This window comes from Mustelus asterias, unplaced genomic scaffold, assembly GCF_964213995.1.
Source record: "Mustelus asterias unplaced genomic scaffold, sMusAst1.hap1.1 HAP1_SCAFFOLD_1129, whole genome shotgun sequence".
NCBI classification, from domain to species: Eukaryota; Metazoa; Chordata; class Chondrichthyes; order Carcharhiniformes; family Triakidae; genus Mustelus; species Mustelus asterias.
This window is the reverse complement of record NW_027591074.1, coordinates 98171-120070: the sequence shown is the minus strand read 5'-3', so window position 1 is coordinate 120070 and position 21900 is coordinate 98171. Positions and strand designations below refer to the sequence as shown.

General features: G+C 51.5%; 1 protein-coding gene across 1 annotated transcript in view; it reads right to left on the bottom strand.

Annotated features, from left to right (window-relative positions):
• Window positions 1-230: 230 nt before the first annotated feature.
• The window catches only part of LOC144487915 (calpain-2 catalytic subunit-like), a 76725-nt gene continuing 55055 nt past the window's right edge, over window positions 231-21900 (bottom strand). The window contains exons 2-4 of the mRNA XM_078205961.1: window positions 20316-20385; window positions 2899-3017; window positions 231-368 (exon numbers count right to left, since the gene is read on the bottom strand). Coding sequence (XP_078062087.1) covers window positions 231-368; window positions 2899-3017; window positions 20316-20385 — 327 coding nt within the window. The remainder of the gene's footprint in view (window positions 369-2898; window positions 3018-20315; window positions 20386-21900) is intronic.

Sequence of the window (21900 nt, the reverse complement as noted above, 5' to 3'; positions counted from 1 at the left end):
CCTCGGAGCATCTGCTATGTCCTCCCTGACCTCCTTCAGCAGCCTCAGAAACAGTCCATTGGCCCTGGCGACTTATCAACTTTCAACAATTCCAGCTTCTCGAAGGGTTGTGAGGGTGGGAGGGTTTGAGGGGAGAGTAGGGGGGGAGTTCGGGGGGGGGGGGGAGGTTTGAGGGGAGAGTAGGGGGGGGGGGTTCAGGGGGGGGGGGGGGAGGGTAGGGTCAGGGGAACTCACTTGGAGTAGGCTTTCTCCAATAGCGCGCTCCAGAATTCATTGTTTTCGGCGGAATGGACAAACACCAGCTCGTCGTCCTTGGTGGGCAGTCGGTCGTCAATCACAACATCCACCCACTCTCCAAACTGCCAGAACTGGACAGGAAGACAGCCCATTAATAAAGTATCAGAATCAACTCCATTGCCCCAGGGAGACGGGCGCGCGCCGGGGGACAAGGGTCGCGGGGTGGGGGGGCGGCGCGAGGGGGCGGCGCGGGCGTCGCGCAGGTCACGCGGGGGAGGGGGCGTCGCACGAGGGGGGGCCGCGCGTGAGTGCAAGGGGGGGGCGCGGGCGCGAAGGGGGAGCGGACGCGTGAGGGGGGGGCGCGCAAGGGGGGGGGCATGCACGCGCGAGGGGGGGCGCGCGCGTGAGGGGGCACGCGCGTGAGGGGGGCGGGCCAGCGAGGGGGGGGCAGGCGCGCGAGGGGGGGGGGCGCGCGCGCGCCAGCGGGGGGAGCGCGCAGGCCAGCGAGGGGGGGGCGGGCCAGCGAGGGGGGGGCGGGCCAGCGAGGGGGGGCGGGCCAGCGAGGGGGGGGGCGGGCCAGCGAGGGGGGGGGCGGGCCAGCGAGGGGGGGGCGGGCCAGCGAGGGGGGGCGGGCCAGCGAGGGGGGGGCGGGCCAGCGAGGGGGGGCGGGCCAGCGAGGGGGGGGCGGGCCAGCGAGGGGGGGGCGGGCCAGCGAGGGGGGGGCGGGCCAGCGAGGGGGGGCGGGCCAGCGAGGGGGGACGGGCCAGCGAGGGGGGGGGCGGGCCAGCGAGGGGGGGGGGCGGGCCAGCGAGGGGGGGGGCGGGCCAGCGAGGGGGGGGGCGGGCCAGCGAGGGGGGGGGCGGGCCAGCGAGGGGGGGCGGGCCAGCGAGGGGGGGGCGGGCCAGCGAGGGGGGGGCGGGCCAGCGAGGGGGGGGCGGGCCAGCGAGGGGGGGGCGGGCCAGCGAGGGGGGGCGGGCCAGCGAGGGGGGGGCGGGCCAGCGAGGGGGGGGCGGGCCAGCGAGGGGGGGGCGGGCCAGCGAGGGGGGGCGGGCCAGCGAGGGGGGGGCGGGCCAGCGAGGGGGGGGCGGGCCAGCGAGGGGGGGGCGGGCCAGCGAGGGGGGGGCGGGCCAGCGAGGGGGGGGCGGGCCAGCGAGGGGGGGGCGGGCCAGCGAGGGGGGGGCGGGCCAGCGAGGGGGGGGCGGGCCAGCGAGGGGGGGGCGGGCCAGCGAGGGGGGGGCGGGCCAGCGAGGGGGGGGCGGGCCAGCGAGGGGGGGGCGGGCCAGCGAGGGGGGGGCGGGCCAGCGAGGGGGGGGCGGGCCAGCGAGGGGGGGGCGGGCCAGCGAGGGGGGGGCGGGCCAGCGAGGGGGGGGCGGGCCAGCGAGGGGGGGCGGGCCAGCGAGGGGGGGGGCGGGCCAGCGAGGGGGGGGGCGGGCCAGCGAGGGGGGGGGCGGGCCAGCGAGGGGGGGGACGGGCCAGCGAGGGGGGGGACGGGCCAGCGAGGGGGGGGGCGGGCCAGCGAGGGGGGGGCGGGCCAGCGAGGGGGGGCGGGCCAGCGAGGGGGGGCGGGCCAGCGAGGGGGGGGCGGGCCAGCGAGGGGGGGGCGGGCCAGCGAGGGGGGGGGCGGGCCAGCGAGGGGGGGGGGCGGGCCAGCGAGGGGGGGGGCGGGCCAGCGAGGGGGGGGCGGGCCAGCGAGGGGGGGGGGCGGGCCAGCGAGGGGGGGGGGCGGGCCAGCGAGGGGGGGGGCGGGCCAGCGAGGGGGGGGGCGGGCCAGCGAGGGGGGGGGCGGGCCAGCGAGGGGGGGGGCGGGCCAGCGAGGGGGGGGCGGGCCAGCGAGGGGGGGGGCGGGCCAGCGAGGGGGGGGGCGGGCCAGCGAGGGGGGGGCGGGCCAGCGAGGGGGGGGCGGGCCAGCGAGGGGGGGGGCGGGCCAGCGAGGGGGGGGGCGGGCCAGCGAGGGGGGGGGCGGGCCAGCGAGGGGGGGGGCGGGCCAGCGAGGGGGGGGGCGGGCCAGCGAGGGGGGGGCGGGCCAGCGAGGGGGGGGGCGGGCCAGCGAGGGGGGGGGCGGGCCAGCGAGGGGGGGGGCGGGCCAGCGAGGGGGGGGCGCACGCTCGGGGGGGCGGGCACGCTCGAGGGGGGGCGCGCTCGAGTGGGGGTGCGGGGGGGGGCGCGCAAGGGGGGGTGCGCTCGAGGGGGCGGGCGCTCGCGGGGGGGTGCGCTCGAATGGGGGTGCACGCGAGGGGGGGGCGCGCGATGGGGGGGCGCGGAGGGGGGGCGCGCGAGAGGGGGCGGTCAAGGGGGGGCGCTCAGGGGGGGCGCTCGAGGGGGGGGGCGCTCGAGGGGGGGGGAGCTCGAGGGGGTGGGCGCTCGGGGGGGCCCTCGAGGGGGTGGGCGCTCGAGGAGGGGGCGCGCGAGGGGGTGGGCGCTCGAGGGGGGGTGCTCGAGGGGGGGGCGCTCGAGGGGGGGTGCTCGAGGGGTGGGCGCTCGAGGGGGGGGAGCTCGAGGGGGTGGGCGCTCGGGGGGGGGCCCTCGAGGGGGTGGGCGCTCGAGGGGGGCGGGCGCGCGAGCGTATGGGGCAGGGGCCAGGGAAATGACATGGATATGAAATGTGTTAATGTCCCGATATAACAATGTGTGAGGGAGAATTTCATTGGGAAGTACTCTTACCTGGAAATGGAAAATTCCACAATATCCGGGTCCAAAGCACTGTCCACTGGGAACAACTCGGTTCAGTACATCTTCATTGAGGGTCAGAGAAGCAATCGCAGCCAGTAACCAACAGTCACCTGGAACAGTCAACTGTCACTCAGCACAACGCCATTCAGATACAGAGTAAAGCTCCCTCTACACTGTCCCCATCAAACACTCCCAGGACAGGTACAGCACGGGGTTAGATACAGAGTAAAGCTCCCTCGACACCGTCCCCATCAAACACTCCCAGGACAGGTACAGCACGGGGTTAGATACAGAGTAAAGCTCCCTCTACACTGTCCCCATCAAACACTCCCAGGACAGGTACAGCGCGGGGTTAGATACAGAGTAAAGCTCCCTCTACACTGTCCCCATCAAACACTCCCAGGACAGGTACAGCACGGGGTTAGATACAGAGTAAAGCTCCCTCTACACTGTCCCCATCAAACACTCCCAGGACAGGTACAGCACGGGTTAGATACAGAGTAAAGCTCCCTCGACACCGTCCCCATCAAACACTCCCAGGACAGGTACAGCACGGGGTTAGATACAGAGTAAAGCTCCCTCTACACTGTCCCCATCAAACACTCCCAGGACAGGCACAGCACGGGGTTAGATACAGAGTAAAGCTCCCTCTACACTGTCCCCATCAAACACTCCCAGGACAGGGACAGCACGGGGTTAGATACAGAGTAAAGCTCCCTCTACACTGTCCCCATCAAACACTCCCAGGACAGGTACAGCACGGGGTTAGATACAGAGTAAAGCTCCCTCTACACTGTCCCCATCAAACACTCCCAGGACAGGTACAGCACGGGGTTAGATACAGAGTAAAGCTCCATCTACACTGTCCCCATCAAACACTCCCAGGACAGGTACAGCACGGGGTTAGATACAGAGTAAAGCTCCCTCTACACTGTCCCCATCAAACACTCCCAGGACAGGTACAGCACGGGGTTAGACAGGACAGGCTGAGTGTGTGGGTATCTGCATGGCAGATGCAGGATAATGTGGATAAATGTGAGGTTCTCCACTTTGGCAGCAATAATAGGAAGACAGATTATTACTGGAATGGGTGTAAATTGAGGGAGGCGGATACTCAGTGAGACCTTGGAGTCCTCGTGCATCAGTCGCTGAAAGTAAGCATTCAGGGAACTTTTCTCTGTATCTAGTGAGAGATATAGGACAGATGTTAGAGGTAGGTTCTTTACTCAGAGAGTAGTAAGGGCGTGGAATGCCCTGCCTGTAGCAGTGGTGGACTCGTCAACATTAAGAGCATTTAAATGGTTATTGGATAAACATATGGATGATATTGGAATAGTGTAGATTAGAGGGGCTTTAGATTGGTTCCACTGGTCGGCGCAACATCGAGGGCCGAAGGGCCTGTACTGCACTGTTATGTTCTATGTTCTATGTTCTAACCCTGTGAGAGGTGATGCATTTTGGAGGATCAAATTTAGTTGCGAATTATGCTGTCAATGGCAGAACCCTTCGGAACATTAACATACAGAGGGATCTGGGCAGCAAATCCACAGTTCCCTAAAAGTGGCAACACAGGTGGCCAAGGTGATTAAGAAGGTATACGGCATGCTTACCTTCATCAGCCAGGACACTGAGTACAGGAGTTGGGGAATCATGTTGCAGCTATATAAAACCCTGGTTAGGCTGCATTCGGAGTATTGCGTGTAGTTCTGGTCACCACACTACCAGAGGATGGGGAGCCTTTGGAGAGAGCGCAAGGAAGCTTCACCAGGATGTTGCCTGGTCTCGAGGGTGTTGACTATGAGGAAAGGTTGAATAAACTAGGGTTGTTTTTACTGGAAAGACGGAGGCTGAGGGGAGACCTGATAGAGGTTTACAGAATGATGAGAGGCACAAACAGGGTGGATAGTCAGAGGCTTTTCCCCAGGGTGGAAGTGTCAGTTACAAGGGGGCACAAGCTCAAGGTGAGAGGGGGACAGTTTAAGGGGGATGTGCGGGGGAAGTTTTTCACACAGAGAGTGGTGGGTGCCTGGAACGCGCTGCCAGAGGGGGTGGAGGAAGCAGGCACATTAGTAACATTTAAGAGGCAGCTGGATGGGTCCATGAATAGGGAGGGGATAGAGGGATAGGGAGCGAGTAAGGACAGAAGGTTTTGTTTAGCTCAGACGGGCATCATGATCGGCAGGGGGTTGGAGGGTCGAAGGGCCTGTTCCTGTGCTGTATTTTTCTTTGTTCTAGGTACAGCAGGCAGCAAAGAAGGCAAATGGTATGTTGGCCTTCAAAGCGAGAGGATTTGAGTATAGGGATAGGGATGTTTTGCTGCAATTGTACAGGGCGTTGGTGAGGCCACACCTGGAGTATTGTGTGCAGTTTTGGTGTCCTTATCTGAGGAAGGATGTCTTTGCTATAGAGGGAGCACAGCGAAGGTTCACCAGGCTGATTCCTGGGATAACGGGACTGTCCTATTAAAAGAGATTAAGTCAGTGAGGATGGTAGGAGGCTTAGGGGTGTCTGTAAAATAATGAGGGGCACAGAGAAGGTAGATAGTCAATATTGTTTCCCAAAAGTAGGGGAGTCTAAAACTAGAGGGCATAGGTTTAAGGTGAGAGGGGAGAGCTGGGAAAGTGTCCAGAGGGGCAATTTTTTCACACAGAGGGTGGTGAGTGTCTGGAACAAGCTGCCAGAGGTAGTAGTAGAGGCGGGTACAATTTTGTCTTTTAAAAAGGGCCTGTTTTGCGCTGTAGTTTTTCTATGTTTCTATGTTCTATGGTTTTAAAAAGCGTTTAGACAGTTACATGGGTACGATGGGTATAGAGGGATATGGGCCAAATGCGGGCAATTGGGACTAGCTTAGGGGTTTGAAACAAAACGGCGGCTGCAGGGCCTGTTTCCGTGCTGTAAACTTCCATCATAGAATCCCTACAGTGCAGAAAGAGGCCATTCGGCCCATCGAGTCTGCACCGACCACAATCCCACCCAGGCCCTACCCCCATATCCCTACATATTTACCCACTAATCCCTCTAACCTACACATCCCAGGACACTAAGGGGCAATTTTTAGCACGGCCAATCAACCTAACCCGCACATCTCTATAACTCTATATTCACTGGAGTTTAGAAGAGTGAGAGGGGATCTCAAAGAAACTGATAAAATTCTAACAGGATGAGACAGGGTAGATTCAGAAGGAGAGATGATATCTTGGAGGGGACATCAATGAAGCTTTGTGGATCGAGTTTAGGAATTAAAAAGGGGCATCAATATTGTTAGATGTTCATTAGAGACCTCCAGATAGTCAGCGGGATGTTAGAACATATAGAAAATAGACAAAAGGCGGGTAACTACAGGCCGGTTAGCTGAACGTCTGTAGTAGGGAAAATGCTGGAATCCATCATTAAAGAAGAAATAGCAGGCCATCTGGATAAGAATGGTTCGATTAAGCAGACGCAGCATGGATTCATGAGGGGAAAGTCGTGCTTGACGAACATGTTGGATTTTTATGAAGATGTGACTAGTGCGGTTGACAGAGGGGAACCGGTGGATGCGGTGTTTTTGGATTTCCAAAAGGCGTTTGATAAGGTGCCTCACAAAAGGTTGCTGAAGAAGATTGGGTCACACGGAGTTGGGGGTAGGGTGTTAGCGTGGATTGGGGACTGGCTATCCGACAGGAAGCAGAGAGTCGGAATAGATGGGTGCTTTTCTGGTTGGCAGATGGTAACTAGTGGCGTGCCGCAGGGATCGGTACTGGGGCCTCAACTGTTTACCATTTATATAGATGATCTGGAGGAGGGGACGGAGTGTAGGGTAACGAAGTTTGCAGACGACACAAAGATAAGTGGAAAAGTGAATCGTGTGGAGGGCGGAGAAGGTCTGCAGAGAGATTTGGACAGGCTGAGTGAGTGGGCGAGGATCTGGCAGATGGAGTATAACGTTGAGAAATGCGAGGTTATTCACTTTGGAGGAAATAATAGCAAATTGGATTATTATCTAAATGGAAAGAAATTACAACATGCTGCTGTGCAGAGGGACCTGGGGGTCCTTGTGCATGAGACGCAAAAACCCAGTCTGCAGGTGCAACGGCTCGGGTCACTGTCTGTGTGGAGTTTGCACATTCTCCTCGTGTCTGCGCGGGTTTCTTCCGGGAGCTTCGGTTTCCTCCCACAATCCAAAAGATGTGCGGGTTAGGTTGATTGGCTATGCTAAAATTGCCCCTTAGTGTCCTGGGATGCATAGATTAGAGGGATTAGTGGGTAGAATATATGGGGGTAGGGCCTGGGTGGGATTGTGGTCGGTGCAGACTCGATGGGCCGAATGGCCTCTTTCTGTACTGTAGGGTTTCTATGATTTCTATGAGGTGATCAAGAAGGCAAATGGGATGTTGGCCTATATCGCAAGGGGGATAGAATATAAAAGCAGAGATGTCTTGCTGCATCTGTACAGGGCATTGGTGAGGCCGCAGCTGGAATACTGTGTGCAGTATTGGTCCCCTTATTTGCGGAAGGATATATTGGCCTTGGAGGGAGTGCAGAGAAGGTTCACCAGGTTGATACCAGAGATGAGGGGTGTTGATTATGAGGAGAGACTGAGCAGATTGGGTTTGTATTCGTTGGAATTTAGAAGGCTGAGGGGGGATCTTATAGAGACCTATAAGATAATGAAGGGGCTGGATAGGGTAGAGGTGGAGAGATTCTTTCCACTTAGAAAGGAAACTAGAACGAGAGGGCACAGCCTCAAAATAAAGGGGGGTCGGTTTAGGACAGAGTTGAGGAGGAACTTCTTCTCTCAGAGGGTGGTGAATCTCTGGAATTCTCTGCCCACTGAAGTGGTGGAGGCTACCTCGTTGAATATGTTTAAATCACGGATAGATGGATTCCTGATCGGTAAGGGAATTAGGGGTTATAGGGATCAGGCGGGTAAGTGGAACTGATCCACTTCAGATCAGCCATGATCTTGTTGAATGGCGGGGCAGGCTCGAGGGGCTAGATGGCCTACTCCTGCTCCTATTTCTTATGTTCTTATGTTCTTAACATAGAACAGTACAGCACAGAACAGGCCCTTCGGCCCGCGATGTTGTGCCGAGCTTTATCTGAAACCAAGATCAAGCTATCCCACTCCCTATCATCCTGGTGTGCTCCATGTGCCTATCCAATAACCGCTTAAATGTTTCTAAAGTGTCTGACTCCACTATCACTGCAGGCAGTCCATTCCACACCCCAACCACTCTCTGCGTAAAGAAACGACCTCGGACATCCCTCCATTGTTTAAAAAAGGCACAAAAAGTAATGTGGGAAATTATAGGCCGGTAAGTGTGACGTCAGTAGGAGGTAAATTATTGGAAGGAGTATTAAGAGATAGGATCTACAAATATTTGGATAGACAGGGACTTATTAGGGAGAGTCAACATGGCTTTGTGCGTGGTAGGTCATGTTTAACCAATCAACTAGAGTTTTTCGAGGAGGTTACCAGGAAAGTGGATTAAGGGAACATAGAACATTACAGCGCAGTACAGGCCCTTCGGCCCTCGATGTTGCGCCGACCAGTAGAACCAATCTAAAGCCCCTCTAATCTACACTATTCCAATATCATCCATACATTTATCCAATAACCATTTGAATGCTCTTAATGTTGGCGAGTCCACGACTGCCGCAGGCAGGGCATTCCACGCCCTTACTACTCTCTGAGTAAAGAACCTACCTCTAACATCTGTCCTATATCTCTCACCCCTCAATTTAAAGCTATGTCCCCTCGTGCTAGCCATCACCATCTGAGGAAAAAGGCTCTCACTATCCACCCTATCTAATCCTCTGATCATCTTGTATGCCTCTATTAAGTCACCTCTTAACCTTCTTCTCTCCAACGAAAACAACCTCAAGCCCCTCAGCCTTTCCTCATACAATTTTCCCACCATACCAGGCAACATCCTGGTAAATCTCCTCTGCACCCTTTCCAACACTTCCACATCTTTCCTATAATACGGCGACCAGAACTGTACGCAATACTCCAAATGCGGCCGCACCAGAGTTTTGTACAGTTGCAGCATGACCTCCTGGCTCCGAAACTCAATCCCTCTACCAATAAAAGCAAACACACCGTATGCCTTCTTAACAACCCTATCAACCTGGGTGCTAACTTTCAGGCATCTATGCACATGGACACCGAGATCCCTCTGTTCATCCACACTACCAAGTACCATTAGCCCAGTACTCTGTATTCCTGTTACTCCTTCCAAAGTAATTATAGACCGGTTAGTCTTACTTCGGTGGTTGGTAAATTGATGGAAAGGGTCCTTAGGGATGGGATTTACGACCATTTAGAAAGATGCGGATTAATCCGAGATAGTCAGCACGGATTCGTGAAGGGCAAGTCGTGCCTCACAAATTTGATAGAATTTTTTGAGGAGGTAACTAAGTGTGTTGATGAAGGTAGGGCAGTTGATGTCATATACATGGATTTTAGTAAGGCGTTTGATAAGGTCCCCCATGGTCGGCTTATGATGAAAGTGAGGAGGTGTGGGATAGAGGGAAAGTTGGCCGATTGGATAGGCAACTGGCTGTCTGACCGAAGACAGAGGGTGGTGGTCGATGGAAAATTTTCGGATTGGAGGCAGGTTGCTAGCGGTGTGCCGCAGGGATCAGTGCTTGGTCCTCTGCTCTTTGTGATTTTTATTAATGACTTAGAGGAGGGGGCTGAAGGGTGGATCAGTAAATTTGCTGATGACACCAAGATTGGTGGAGTAGTGGATGAGGTGGAGGGCTGTTGTAGGCTGCAAAGAGACATAGATAGGATGCAAAGCTGGGCTGAAAAATGGCAAATGGAGTTTAACCCTGATAAATGTGAGGTGATTCATTTTGGTAGGACAAATTTAAATGTGGATTACAGGGTCAAAGGTAGGGTTCTGAAGACTGTGGAGGAACAGAGAGATCTTGGGGTCCATATCCACAGATCTCTAAAGGTTGCCACTCAAGTGGATAGAGCTGTGAAGAAGGCCTGCAGTGTGTTAGCTTTTATTAACAGGGGGTTGGAGTTTAAGAGCCGTGGGGTTATGCTGCAACTGTACAGGACCTTGGTGAGACCACATTTGGAATATTGTGTGCAGTTCTGGTCACCTCACTATAGGAAGGATGTGGAAGCGCTGGAAGGAGTGCAGAGGAGATTTACCAGGATGCTGCCTGGTTTGGAGGGTAGGTCATATGAGGAAAGGTTGAGGGAGCTAGGGCTATTCTCTCTGGAGCGGAGGAGGCTGAGGGGAGACTTAATAGAGGTGTATAAAATGATGAAGGGGATAGATAGAGTGAACGTTCAAAGACTATTTCCTCGGGTGGATGGAGCTATTACAAGGGGGCATAACTATAGGGTTCGTGGTGGGAGATACAGGACGGATATCAGAGGTAGGTTCTTTACGCAGAGAGTGGTTGGGGTGTGGAATGGACTGCCTGCAGTGATAGTGGAGTCAGACACTTTAGAAACATTTAAGCGGTTATTGGATAGGCACATGGAGCACACCAGGATGATAGGGAGTGGGATAGCTTGATCTTGGTTTCAGATAAAGCTCGGCACAACATCGTGGGCCGAAGGGCCTGTTCTGTGCTGTACTGTTCTATGTTCTATGTTCTATGTTCTAAAGTGAATCACCTCACACTTTTCCGCATTAAACTCCATTTGCCACCTCTCAGCCCAGCTCTGCAGCTTATCTATGTCCCTCTATAACCTGCCACTTACCTCCGCACTGTCTATAACTCCACCGACTTTAGTGTCATCCGCAAATTTACTAATTCATCCTTCTACACCCTCATCCAGGTCATTAATAAAAATGACAAACAGCCGTGGCCCCAAAACAGATCCTTGCGGTACACCACTAGTAACTGAACTCCAGGATGAATATTTCCCATCAACCACCACCCTCTGTTTTCTTACAGCTAGCCAATTCCAGATCCAAACCACTAAATCACCCTCAATCCCATGTGTCCGTATTTTCTGCAAAAGCTTACCATGGGGAACCTTATCAAACGCTTTGCTGAAATCCATATACACCACATCAACCGCTTTACCCTCATCCACCTCTTTGGTCACCTTCTCAAAGAACTCAATAAGGTTTGTGAGGCACGACCTACCCTTCACAAAACCGTGTTGACTATCCCTAATCAAATTATTCCTTTCTAGGTGATTATAAATCCTATCTCTTATAATCCTTTCCAAAACTTTGCCCACAACAGAAGTAAGGCTCACCGGTCTATAATTACCAGGGTTGTCTCTACTCCCCTTCTTGAACAAGGGGACAACATTTGCTATCCTCCAGTCTTCTGGCACTGTTCCTGTAGACAATGACGACACAAAGATCAAAGCCAAAGGCTCTGCAATCTCCTCTCTAGCCTCCCAGAGAATCCTAGGATAAATCCCATCCGGCCCGGGGGATTTATCTATTTTTACCCTTTCCAGAATTGCTAACACCTCCTCCCTATGAACCTCAATCCCATCCAGTCCAACAGCCTGCATCTCAGTACTCCCCTCGACAACACTGTCCCTCTCCAGTGTGAATACCGACAAAAAATATTCATTTAGTGCCTCTCCTATCTCTTCAGATTCCACGCACAACTTCCCACTCCTGTCCTTGACTGGCCCTAATCTTACCCTAGTCATTCTTTTACTCCTGACATACCTATAGAAAGCTTTAGGGTTTTCCTTGATCCTACCTGCCAAAGACTTCTCATGTCCCCTCCTGGCTCTTCTTAACTCTTTCTTTAGGTCCTTCCTGGCTAACTTGTAACTCTCAAGTGCCCTAACTGAGCCTTCACGTCTCATCTTAACATAAGTCTCCTTCTTCCTCTTCACCAGAGATTCAACCGCCTTAGTAAACCACAGTTCCCTCACACGTCTGCTTCCTCCCTGCCTGACAGGTACATATTTATCAAGGACGCGTAGTAGCTGTTCCTTGAACAAGTTCCACATTACAATTGTGCCCATCCCCTGCAGTTTCCTTCCCCAACCTATGCCAGCTAAATCTCGCCTAATCGCATCATAATTTCCTTTCCCCCAGCTATAACTCTTGCCCTTTGGTATATACCTATCCTTTTCCATCGCTAAAGTAAATGTAATCGAATTGTGGTCACTATCACCAAAGTGCTCCCCTACCTCCAAATCTAACACCTGGTCTGGTTCATTACCCAGTACCAAATCCAATGTGGCCTCGCCTCTTGTTGGTCTATCTACATACTGCGTCAGGAAGCCTTCCTGCACACATTGGACAAAAACCGACCCCTCTAAAGTACTCGAACTATAGCTTTTCCAGTCAATATTTGTAAAGTTAAAGTCCCCCATAACAACTACCCTGTTACTTTCGCTCCTATCCAGAATCATCTTTGCAATCCTTTCCTCTACATCTCTGGAACTTTTCGGAGGTCTATAAAAAACTCCCAACAGGGTGACCTCTCCTTTCCTGTTTCTAACCTCAGCCCAAACTACCTCAGTCGACGAGTCCTCATCAAATGTCCTTTCTGCCACCATAATACTGTCCTTGACTAACAATGCCACACCTCCACCTCTTTTACCGCCTTCCCTGCACTTACTGAAACATCTAAACCCTGGAACCTGCAACAACCATTCCTGTCCCTGCTCTATCCATGTCTCCGAGATGGCCACAACATCGAAATCCCAGGTACCAACCCATGCTGCAAGCTCACCCACCTTATTCCGGATGCTCCTGGCGTTGAAGTATACACACTTCCAACCGCCTTCCTGCCTGCCAGTACACTCCTGCGACTCTGAAACCTCATCCATGACCTCACTACTCTCAACCTCCTGTACACCGGAGCTAGAATTCAGGTACCCACCCAGCAGTAAAGGCAATGGATGTTGTCTACATGGACTTCAGTAAGGCCTTTGACAAGGTCCCGCATGGGAGGTTAGTCAGGAAGGTTCAGTCGCTAGGTATACATGGGGAGGTAGTAAATTGGATTAGACACTGGCTCAATGGAAGAACAGTAAGAAGTCTCACAACACCAGGTTAAAGTCCAACAGGTTTATTTGGTAGCAAATACCATAAGCATTCGGAGCGCTGCCCCTTCGTCAGATGGAGTGGTTATCTGTTCTCAAACAGTGCAAACAGACACAGAAATCAAATTACAGAATACTGATTAGAATGCAAATCTCTACAGCAGATGGCTGTTCTGTCTGGAGACAATACACATCTCTTTAACCTGTGTTGAATGCTCCCTCCACCCACATTGTCTGTACATTTAAGACCAGGTTGGCTGTAGAGATTTGCATTCTAATCAGTATTCACTAGAGGTGAGGCTATATTGGATCTGGTGCTGGGAAATGAGCCAGACCAGGTGCTAGACTTGGAAGTTGGTGTGCATTTTGGTGATAGTGACCACAATTCGGTTACGTTCACCTTAGTGATGGAAAGGGATAGGCATGAACCTCGGGCCAGTGGTTTTAGCTGGGGGAAGGGTAATTATGAGGCTATTAGGAGAGAATTAGGAAACATAGGTTGGACTAGGAGATTACAGGGACTGGGAACGTCCGACATGTGGAGTTTTTTCAAGGAGCAGCTACTGCGAGTCTGTGATAGGTATGTCCCTGTCAGGCAAGGAGGAATTGGTAGGGCTAGGGAACCGTGGTGCACCAAAAAAGTTTCTTTGTTGGTTAAAAAGAAAAAGGAGGCTTATGTTCGGATGAGACGTGAGCACTCGGGTAGTGCACTAGAAAGCTTTAGATTGGCTAAGAGGGAGTTGAAGAGCGAGCTTAGAAGGGCTAAAAGGGGACATGAGAAGACTTTGGCGGATAGGGTTAAAGTGAATCCTAAGGCGTTCTATAGGTATGTCAAGAACAGAAGGTTGGTTAGGGCAAGTTTAGGGCCAGTTATAGATGGCAGAGGGAAGTTATGTGTGGAACCGGAGGAGATTGGTGAAGCATTGAACCAATATTTCTCTTCGGTGTTCACGCAAGGGGACATGAATATAGCTGAGGAGGACACTGGGTTGCAAGGGAGTAGAATAGACAGTATTACAGTTGATAAGGAGGATGTGCAGGATATTCTGGAGGGTCTGAAAATAGATAAATCCCCTGGTCCGGATGGGATTTATCCAAGGATTCTCTGGGAGGCAAGAGAAGTGATTGCAGAGCCTCTGGCTCTGATCTTCAGGTCGTCGTTGGCCTCTGGTATAGTACCAGAAGATTGGAGGTTAGCGAATGTTGTCCCATTGTTTAAGAAGGGGAACAGAGACTTCCCCGGGAATTATAGACCGGTGAGTCTCACTTCTGTTGTCGGCAAGATGTTGGAAAAAATTATAAGGGATAGGATTTATAGTTATTTGGAGAGTAATGAATTGATAGGTGATAGTCAGCATGGTTTTGTGGCAGGTAGGTCGTGCCTTACTAACCTTATTGAGTTTTTTGAGAAAGTGACCAAGGAGGTGGATGGGGGCAAGGCAGTGGACGTGGTATATATGGATTTTAGTAAGGCGTTTGATAAGGTTCACCATGGTAGGCTTCTGCAGAAAATGCAGATGTATGGGATTGGGGGTGATCTAGGAAATTGGATCAGGAATTGGCTAGCGGATAGGAAACAGAGGGTGGTGGTTGATAGTAAATATTCATCATGGAGTGCGGTTACAAGTGGTGTACCTCAGGGATCTGTTTTGGGGCCACTGCTGTTTGTAATATTTATTAATGATCTGGATGAGGGTATAGTTGGGTGGATTAGCAAATTTGCTGATGACACCAAAGTCGGTGGTGTGGTAGACAGTGAGGAAGGGTGTCGTAGTTTGCAGGAAGACTTAGACAGGTTGCAAAGTTGGGCCGAGAGGTGGCGGATGGAGTTTAATGCGGAGAAGTGTGAGGTAATTCACTTTGGTAGGAATAACAGATGTGTTGAGTATAGGGCTAACGGGAGGACTTTGAATAGTGTGGAGGAGCAGAGGGATCTAGGTGTATGTGTGCATAGATCCCTGAAAGTTGGGAATCAAGTAGATAAGGTTGTTAAGAAGGCATATGGTGTCTTGGCGTTTATTGGTAGGGGGATTGAATTTAGGAGTCGTAGCGTTATGTTGCAACTGTACACAACTCTGGTGCGGCCGCACTTGGAGTACTGTGTGCAGTTCTGGTCCCCACATTACAGGAAGGATGTGGAGGCTTTGGAGAGGGTGCAGAGGAGGTTTACCAGGATGTTGCCTGGTATGGAGGGGAGATCCTATGAGGAGAGGCTGAGGGATTTGGGATTGTTTTCGCTGGAAAGGCGGCGGCTAAGAGGGGATCTTATTGAAACATATAAGATGATTAGAGGTTTAGATAGGGTGGATAGTGATAGCCTTTTTCCTCTGATGGAGAAATCCAGCACGAGGGGGCATGGCTTTAAATTGAGGGGGGGTAGTTATAGAACCGATGTCAGGGGTAGGTTCTTTACCCAGAGGGTGGTGAGGGATTGGAATGCCCTGCCAGCATCAGTAGTAAATGCGCCTAGTTTGGGGGCGTTTAAGAGATCCGTAGATAGGTTCATGGACGAAAAGAAATTGGTTTAGGTTGGAGGGTCACAGTTTTTTTTTTAACTGGTCGGTGCAACATCGTGGGCCGAAGGGCCTGTTCTGCGCTGTAATGTTCTATGTTCTATGTTCTATGTTTGCACTGTTTGAGAACAGATAACCACTCCATCTGACGAAGGGGCAGCGCTCCGAATGCTTATGGTATTTGCTACCAAATAAACCTGTTGGACTTTAACCTGGTGTTGTGAGACTTCTTACTGTGCTTACCCCAGTCCAACGCCGGCATCTCCACATCAATGGAAGAAGCCAGAGAGTGGTTGTGGAGGATTGCTTCTCTGAGTGGAGGCCTGTGACTAGTGGTGTGCCGCAGGGATCAGTGCTGGGTCCATTATTGTTTGTCATCTTTATCAATGATCTGGATGATAATGTGGTAAATTGAATCAGCAAATTTGCTGATGATACAAAGATTGGAGGTGTAGTGGACAGTGAGGAAGGTTTTCAAAGCTTGCAGAGGGATTTGGACCAGCTCGAAAAATGGGCTGAAAATGGCAGATGGAGTTTAATGCAGACAAGTGTGAGATATTGCACATTGGAAGGACAAACCAAGGTAGATCATACAAGGTAAATGATAGGACACTGAAGAGTGCAGTAGAACAGAGGGATCTGGGAATACAGATACATAATTCCCTAAAAGTGGCGTCACAAGTAGATAGGGTCGTAAAGAGTGCCTTTGGTACATTGGCCTTTATAAATCAAAGTATTGAGTATAAGAGTTGGAATGTTATGGTGAGGTTGTATAAGACATTGGTGAGGCCGAATTTAGAGTATTGTGTGCAGTTTTGGTCACCTAATTACAGGAAGGATATTAATAAGGTTGAAAGAGTGCAGAGAAGGTTTACAAGGATGTTGCCGGGACTTGAGAAACTGAGGGCGGTAGGGTAGCACAGTGGTTAGCACTGCTGCTTCACAGCTCCAGGGACCTGGGTTCGATTCCCGGCTTGGGTCACTGTCTGTGTGGAGTCTGCACATTCTCCCCATGTCTGCGTGGGTTTTCCCCGGGTGCTCCGGTTTCCTCCCACAGTCCAAAGATGTGCGGGTTAGTTTGATTGGCCAGGCTATAAATTGCCTTTTGTGTCCTGAGATGTGTAGGTTAGAGGGATTAGAACATAGAACATAGAACAGTACAGCACAGAACAGGCCCTTCGGCCCACGATGTTGTGCCGAGCTTTATCTGAAACCAAGATCAAGCTATCCCACTCCCTATCATCCTGGTGTGCTCCATGTGCCTATCCAATAACCGCTTAAATGTTCCTAAAGTGTCTGACTCCACTATCACTGCAGGCAGTCCATTCCACACCCCAACCACTCTCTGCGTAAAGAACCTACCTCTGATATCCTTCCTGTATCTCCCACCACGAACCCTATAGTTATGCCCCCTTGTAATAGCTCCATCCACCCGAGGAAATAGTCTTTGAACGTTCACTCTATCTATCCCCTTCATCATTTTATAAACCTCTATTAAGTCTCCCCTCAGCCTCCTCCGCTCCAGAGAGAACAGCCCTAGCTCCCTCAACCTTTCCTCATATGACCTACCCTCCAAACCAGGCAGCATCCTGGTAAATCTCCTCTGCACTCTTTCCAGCGCTTCCACATCCTTCTTATAGTGAGGTGACCAGAACTGCACACAATATTCCAAATGTGGTCTCACCAAGGTCCTGTACAGTTGCAGCATAACCCCACGGCTCTTAAACTCCAACCCCCTGTTAATAAAAGCTAACACACTATAGGCCTTCTTCACTGCTCTATCCACTTGAGTGGCAACCTTTAGAGATCTGTGGATATGGACCCCAAGATCTCTCTGTTCCTCCACAGTCTTCAGAACCCTACCTTTGACCCTGTAATCCACATTTAAATTTGTCCTACCAAAATGAATCACCTCACATTTATCAGGGTTAAACTCCATTTGCCATTTTTCAGCCCAGCTTTGCATCCTATCTATGTCTCTTTGCAGCCTACAACAGCCCTCCACCTCATCCACTACTCCACCAATCTTGGTGTCATCAGCAAATTTACTGATCCACCCTTCAGCCCCCTCCTCTAAGTCATTAATAAAAATCACAAAGAGCAGAGGACCAAGCACTGATCCCTGCGGCACTCCGCTAGCAACCTGCCTCCAATCCGAAAATTTTCCATCCACCACCACCCTCTGTCTTCGATCAGACAGCCAGTTACCTATCCAATCGGCCAACTTTCCCTCTATCCCACACCTCCTCACTTTCATCATAAGCCGACCATGGGGGACCTTATCAAACGCCTTACTAAAATCCATGTATATGACATCAACTGCCCTACCTTCATCAACACACTTAGTTATCTTCTCAAAAAATTCTATCAAATATGGGGGTAGGGTCTGGGTGGGATTGTGGTCGGTGCAGACTCGATGGGCCGAATGGCCTCTTTCTGTACTGTAGGGTTTCTATGATTTCTATGAGTTACAGAGAGAGATTGAATAGGTTGGGACTTTATTCGCTGGAGCGTAGAAGATTGAGGGGAGATTTGATAGAGGTGTATAAGATTTTGATGGGTATAGATAGAGTGAATGCAAGCAGGCTTTTTCCGCTGAGGCTAGGGGAGAAAATAACCAGAGGGCATGGGTTAAGGGTGAGGGGGGAAAAGTTTAAAGGGAATATTAGGGGGGGCTTCTTCACGCAGAGAGTGGTGGGAGTGTGGAATGAGCTGCCGGATAAAGTGGTAAATGCTTTTAACATTTAAGAAAAACTTGGACGGGTTCATGGATGAGAGGGGTGTGGAGGGATATGGTCCAGGTGCAGGTCAGTGGGACTAGGCAGAAAAATGGTTCGGCACAGACAAGAAGGGCCAAAAGACCTGTTTCTGTGCTGTAATGTTCTATGGTTCTATATCTCCCACCACAAATCTTATAGTTATGCCCCCTAGTAACAGCTACATCCACCCGAGGAAATAGCCTCTGAACGTCCACTCTATCTATCCCCCTCATCATCTTATAAACCTCTATTAAGTCGCCTCTCATTCTCCTCCGCTCTAAAGAGAAAAGCCCCAGCTACCTCAACCTTTCCTCATAAGACCTACCCTCCAAACCAGGCAGCATCCTGGTAAATCTCCTCTGCACTCTTTCCAGTGCTTCCACATCCTTCTTATAGTGAGGTGACCAGAACTGCACACAATATTCCAAATGTGGTCTCACCAAGGTCCTGTACAGTTGCAGCATAACCCCACGCCTCTTGAACTCAAACCTCTTGTTAATAAACGCTAACACACTATAGGCCTTCTTCAAGGTTCTATCCACTTGAGTGGCAACCTTCAGAGATCTGTGGATATGAACCCCAAGATCTCTCTGTTCCTCCACATTCCTCAGAACCCTACCGTTGACCCTGTAATCTGCATTCAAATTTGTCCTCCCAAAATGAATCACCTCGCACTTATCAGAGTTAAACTCCACCTACCATTTTTCAGCCCAGCTTTGCATCCTATCTATGTCTCTTTGCAGCCTTCAACAGCCCTCCACCTCATCCACGACTCCACCAATCTTGGTGTCATCAGCAAATTTACTGATCCACCCTTCAGCCCCCTCCTCTAAGTCATTAATAAAAATCACAAAGAGCAGAGGACCCAGCACTGATCCCTGTGGTACACCGCTGGTAACTGGTCTCCAGTCTGAACATTTTCCATCCACCACCACCCTCTGTCTTCTGTGAGAGATGATGTGGAGATGCCGGCGTTGGACTGGGGTAAACACAGTAAGAGTTTTAACAACACCAGGTTAAAGTCCAACAGGTCTATTTGGTAGCAAAAGCCATTAGCTTTCCCTAATGGCATTTGCTACCAAATAAACCTATTGGACTTCAACCTGGTGTTGTTAAAACTCTATGAGATAGCCAGTTACTTATCCAATTGGCCAAATTTCCCTCTATCCCACACCTCCTTACTTTCTTCATGAACCGACCATGTGGAACCTTATCAAACGCCTTACTAAAATCCATGTATACGACATCAACTGCTCTATCTTCATCAACACACTTAGTTACCTCCTCAAAAAATTCTATCAAATTTGTGAGGCAAGATTTCCCCTTCACGAATCCGTGTTGACTATCCCGGATTAAACTGCATCTTTCCAAATAGTCATAAATCCTCTCCCTCAGGACCTTTTCCATTAACCTACCGACCACCGAAGTAAGACTAACCGGTCTATAATTACCAGGGTCATTTCTATTCCCTTTCTTAAACAGACGAACAACATTCGCCACTCTCCAGTCCTCTGGCACTATCCCCGTGGACAGTGAGGACCCAAAGGTCAAAGCCAAAGGCTCTGCAATCTCATCCCTTGCCTCCCAAAGAATCCTAGGATATATCCCATCTGGCCCAGGGGACTTGTCAACCCTCAGGTTTTTCAAAATTGTTAACACATCTTCCCTCAGAACATCTACCTCCTCCAGCCTATCAGCCTGTATCACACTCTCATCCTCAAAAACATGGCCCCTCTCCTTGGTGAATACTGAAGAAAAGTATTCATTCATCACCTCGCCTATCTCCACTGACTCCATACACAAGTTCCCACTCCTGTCCTTGACCGGCCCTAACCTCACCCTGGTCATTCAGGACCAAGTCTGTGCTCAGTTTATGGAGGTGCGTAAAAACTATAACGAGGGTTATTATATGCGGTGATTTCAACTTTCCCAACATTAACTGGGGTAAACACAGTCTTATGGGCTTGGATGGAGTAGATTTCTTAAAACGTGTCCAGAACTTTTTAAATCAATATGTGGAGGATCCAACAAGGGAGGGAGTTGTGCTGGACCTGATTCTGGGGAAAGAAGCCAGACAGGCGGTTGAGGTGGGGGAGCATTTTGGTGATAGCGATCACAACATGGTACAATTTCAGCTTGTTATGTACATACCTAGGGCCCCCTGGCAGATATCAGTGCGCGTGGCTCCTTCAATGATGAATTGTGGATTGTTGCAGATTTCCTGTGAGAGAATTGCAGAGAGATTATAAACAGATCGTACAAAACTCAAACTAATAGGACAGACGTGCCTGTCAACACAAGGGTGAGGGAATAATCTTCACCAATGTTAATAGACATTTCAGAGCCTGAAAACAGGGAGATGCCAGAGGAATAGAGAGTGAGAACTATCTCTCTTTGTTCATGGGATGTGGGCACCACTGGCTGGGCCAGCATTTATTACCCATCTCTGAGGCCATGTTGCTGTGGGTCTGGAGTCACGTTGGCCAGACTGGGTAATGACGGCAGTCCTCAAGTCAAATGAAGAGAGACAACACGGATTCATAATGACAGATTGTGCTTGCCTCATTAAATGGAGTTTCGTGATGAAACAGGGAATGTTGCTGAAGGGAGTGTGGTGGATGTTGTTGATGAGGAACAGGGAATGTCGCTGAAGGGAGTGTCGCTGAAGGGAGTGTGGTGGATGTTGTTGATGAGGAACAGGGAATGTCGCTGAAGGGAGTGTAGTGGATGTTGTTGATGAGGAACAGGGAATGTCGCTGAAGGGAGTGTAGTGGATGTTGTTGATGAGGAACAGGGAATGTTGCTGAAGGGAGTGTAGTGGATGTTGTTGATGAGGAACAGGGAATGTCGCTGAAGGGAGTGTAGTGGATGTTGTTGATGAGGAACAGGGAATGTCGCTGAAGGGAGTGTGGTGGATGTTGTTGATGAGGAACAGGGAATGTTGCTGAAGGGAGTGTAGTGGATGTTGTTGATGAGGAACAGGGAATGTCGCTGAAGGGAGTATAGTGGATGTTGTTGATGAGGAACAGGGAATGTCGCTGAAGGGAGTGTAGTGGATGTTGTTGATGAGGAACAGGGAATGTCGCTGAAGGGAGTGTAGTGGATGTTGTTGATGAGGAACAGGGAATGTTGCTGAAGGGAGTGTGGTGGATGTTGTTGGTGAGGAACAGGGAATGTTGCTGAAGGGAGTGTGGTGGATGTTGTTGATGAGGAACAGGGAATGTTGCTGAAGGGAGTGTGGTGGATGTTGTTGATGAGGAACAGGGAATGTTGCTGAAGGGAGTGTAGTGGATGTTGTTGATGAGGAACAGGGAATGTTGCTGAAGGGAGTGTAGTGGATGTTGTTGATGAGGAACAGGGAATGTCGCTGAAGGGAGTGTGGTGGATGTTGTTGATGAGGAACAGGGAATGTCGCTGAAGGGAGTGTGGTGGATGTTGTTGATGAGGAACAGGGAATGTTGCTGAAGGGAGTGTAGTGGATGTTGTTGATGAGGAACAGGGAATGTTGCTGAAGGGAGTGTAGTGGATGTTGTTGATGAGGAACAGGGAATGTCGCTGAAGGGAGTGTAGTGGATGTTGTTGATGTGGAACAGGGAATGTCGCTGAAGGGAGTGTAGTGGATGTTGTTGATGAGGAACAGGGAATGTCGCTGAAGGGAGTGTAGTGGATGTTGTTGATGAGGAACAGGGAATGTCGCTGAAGGGAGTGTAGTGGATGTTGTTGATGAGGAACAGGG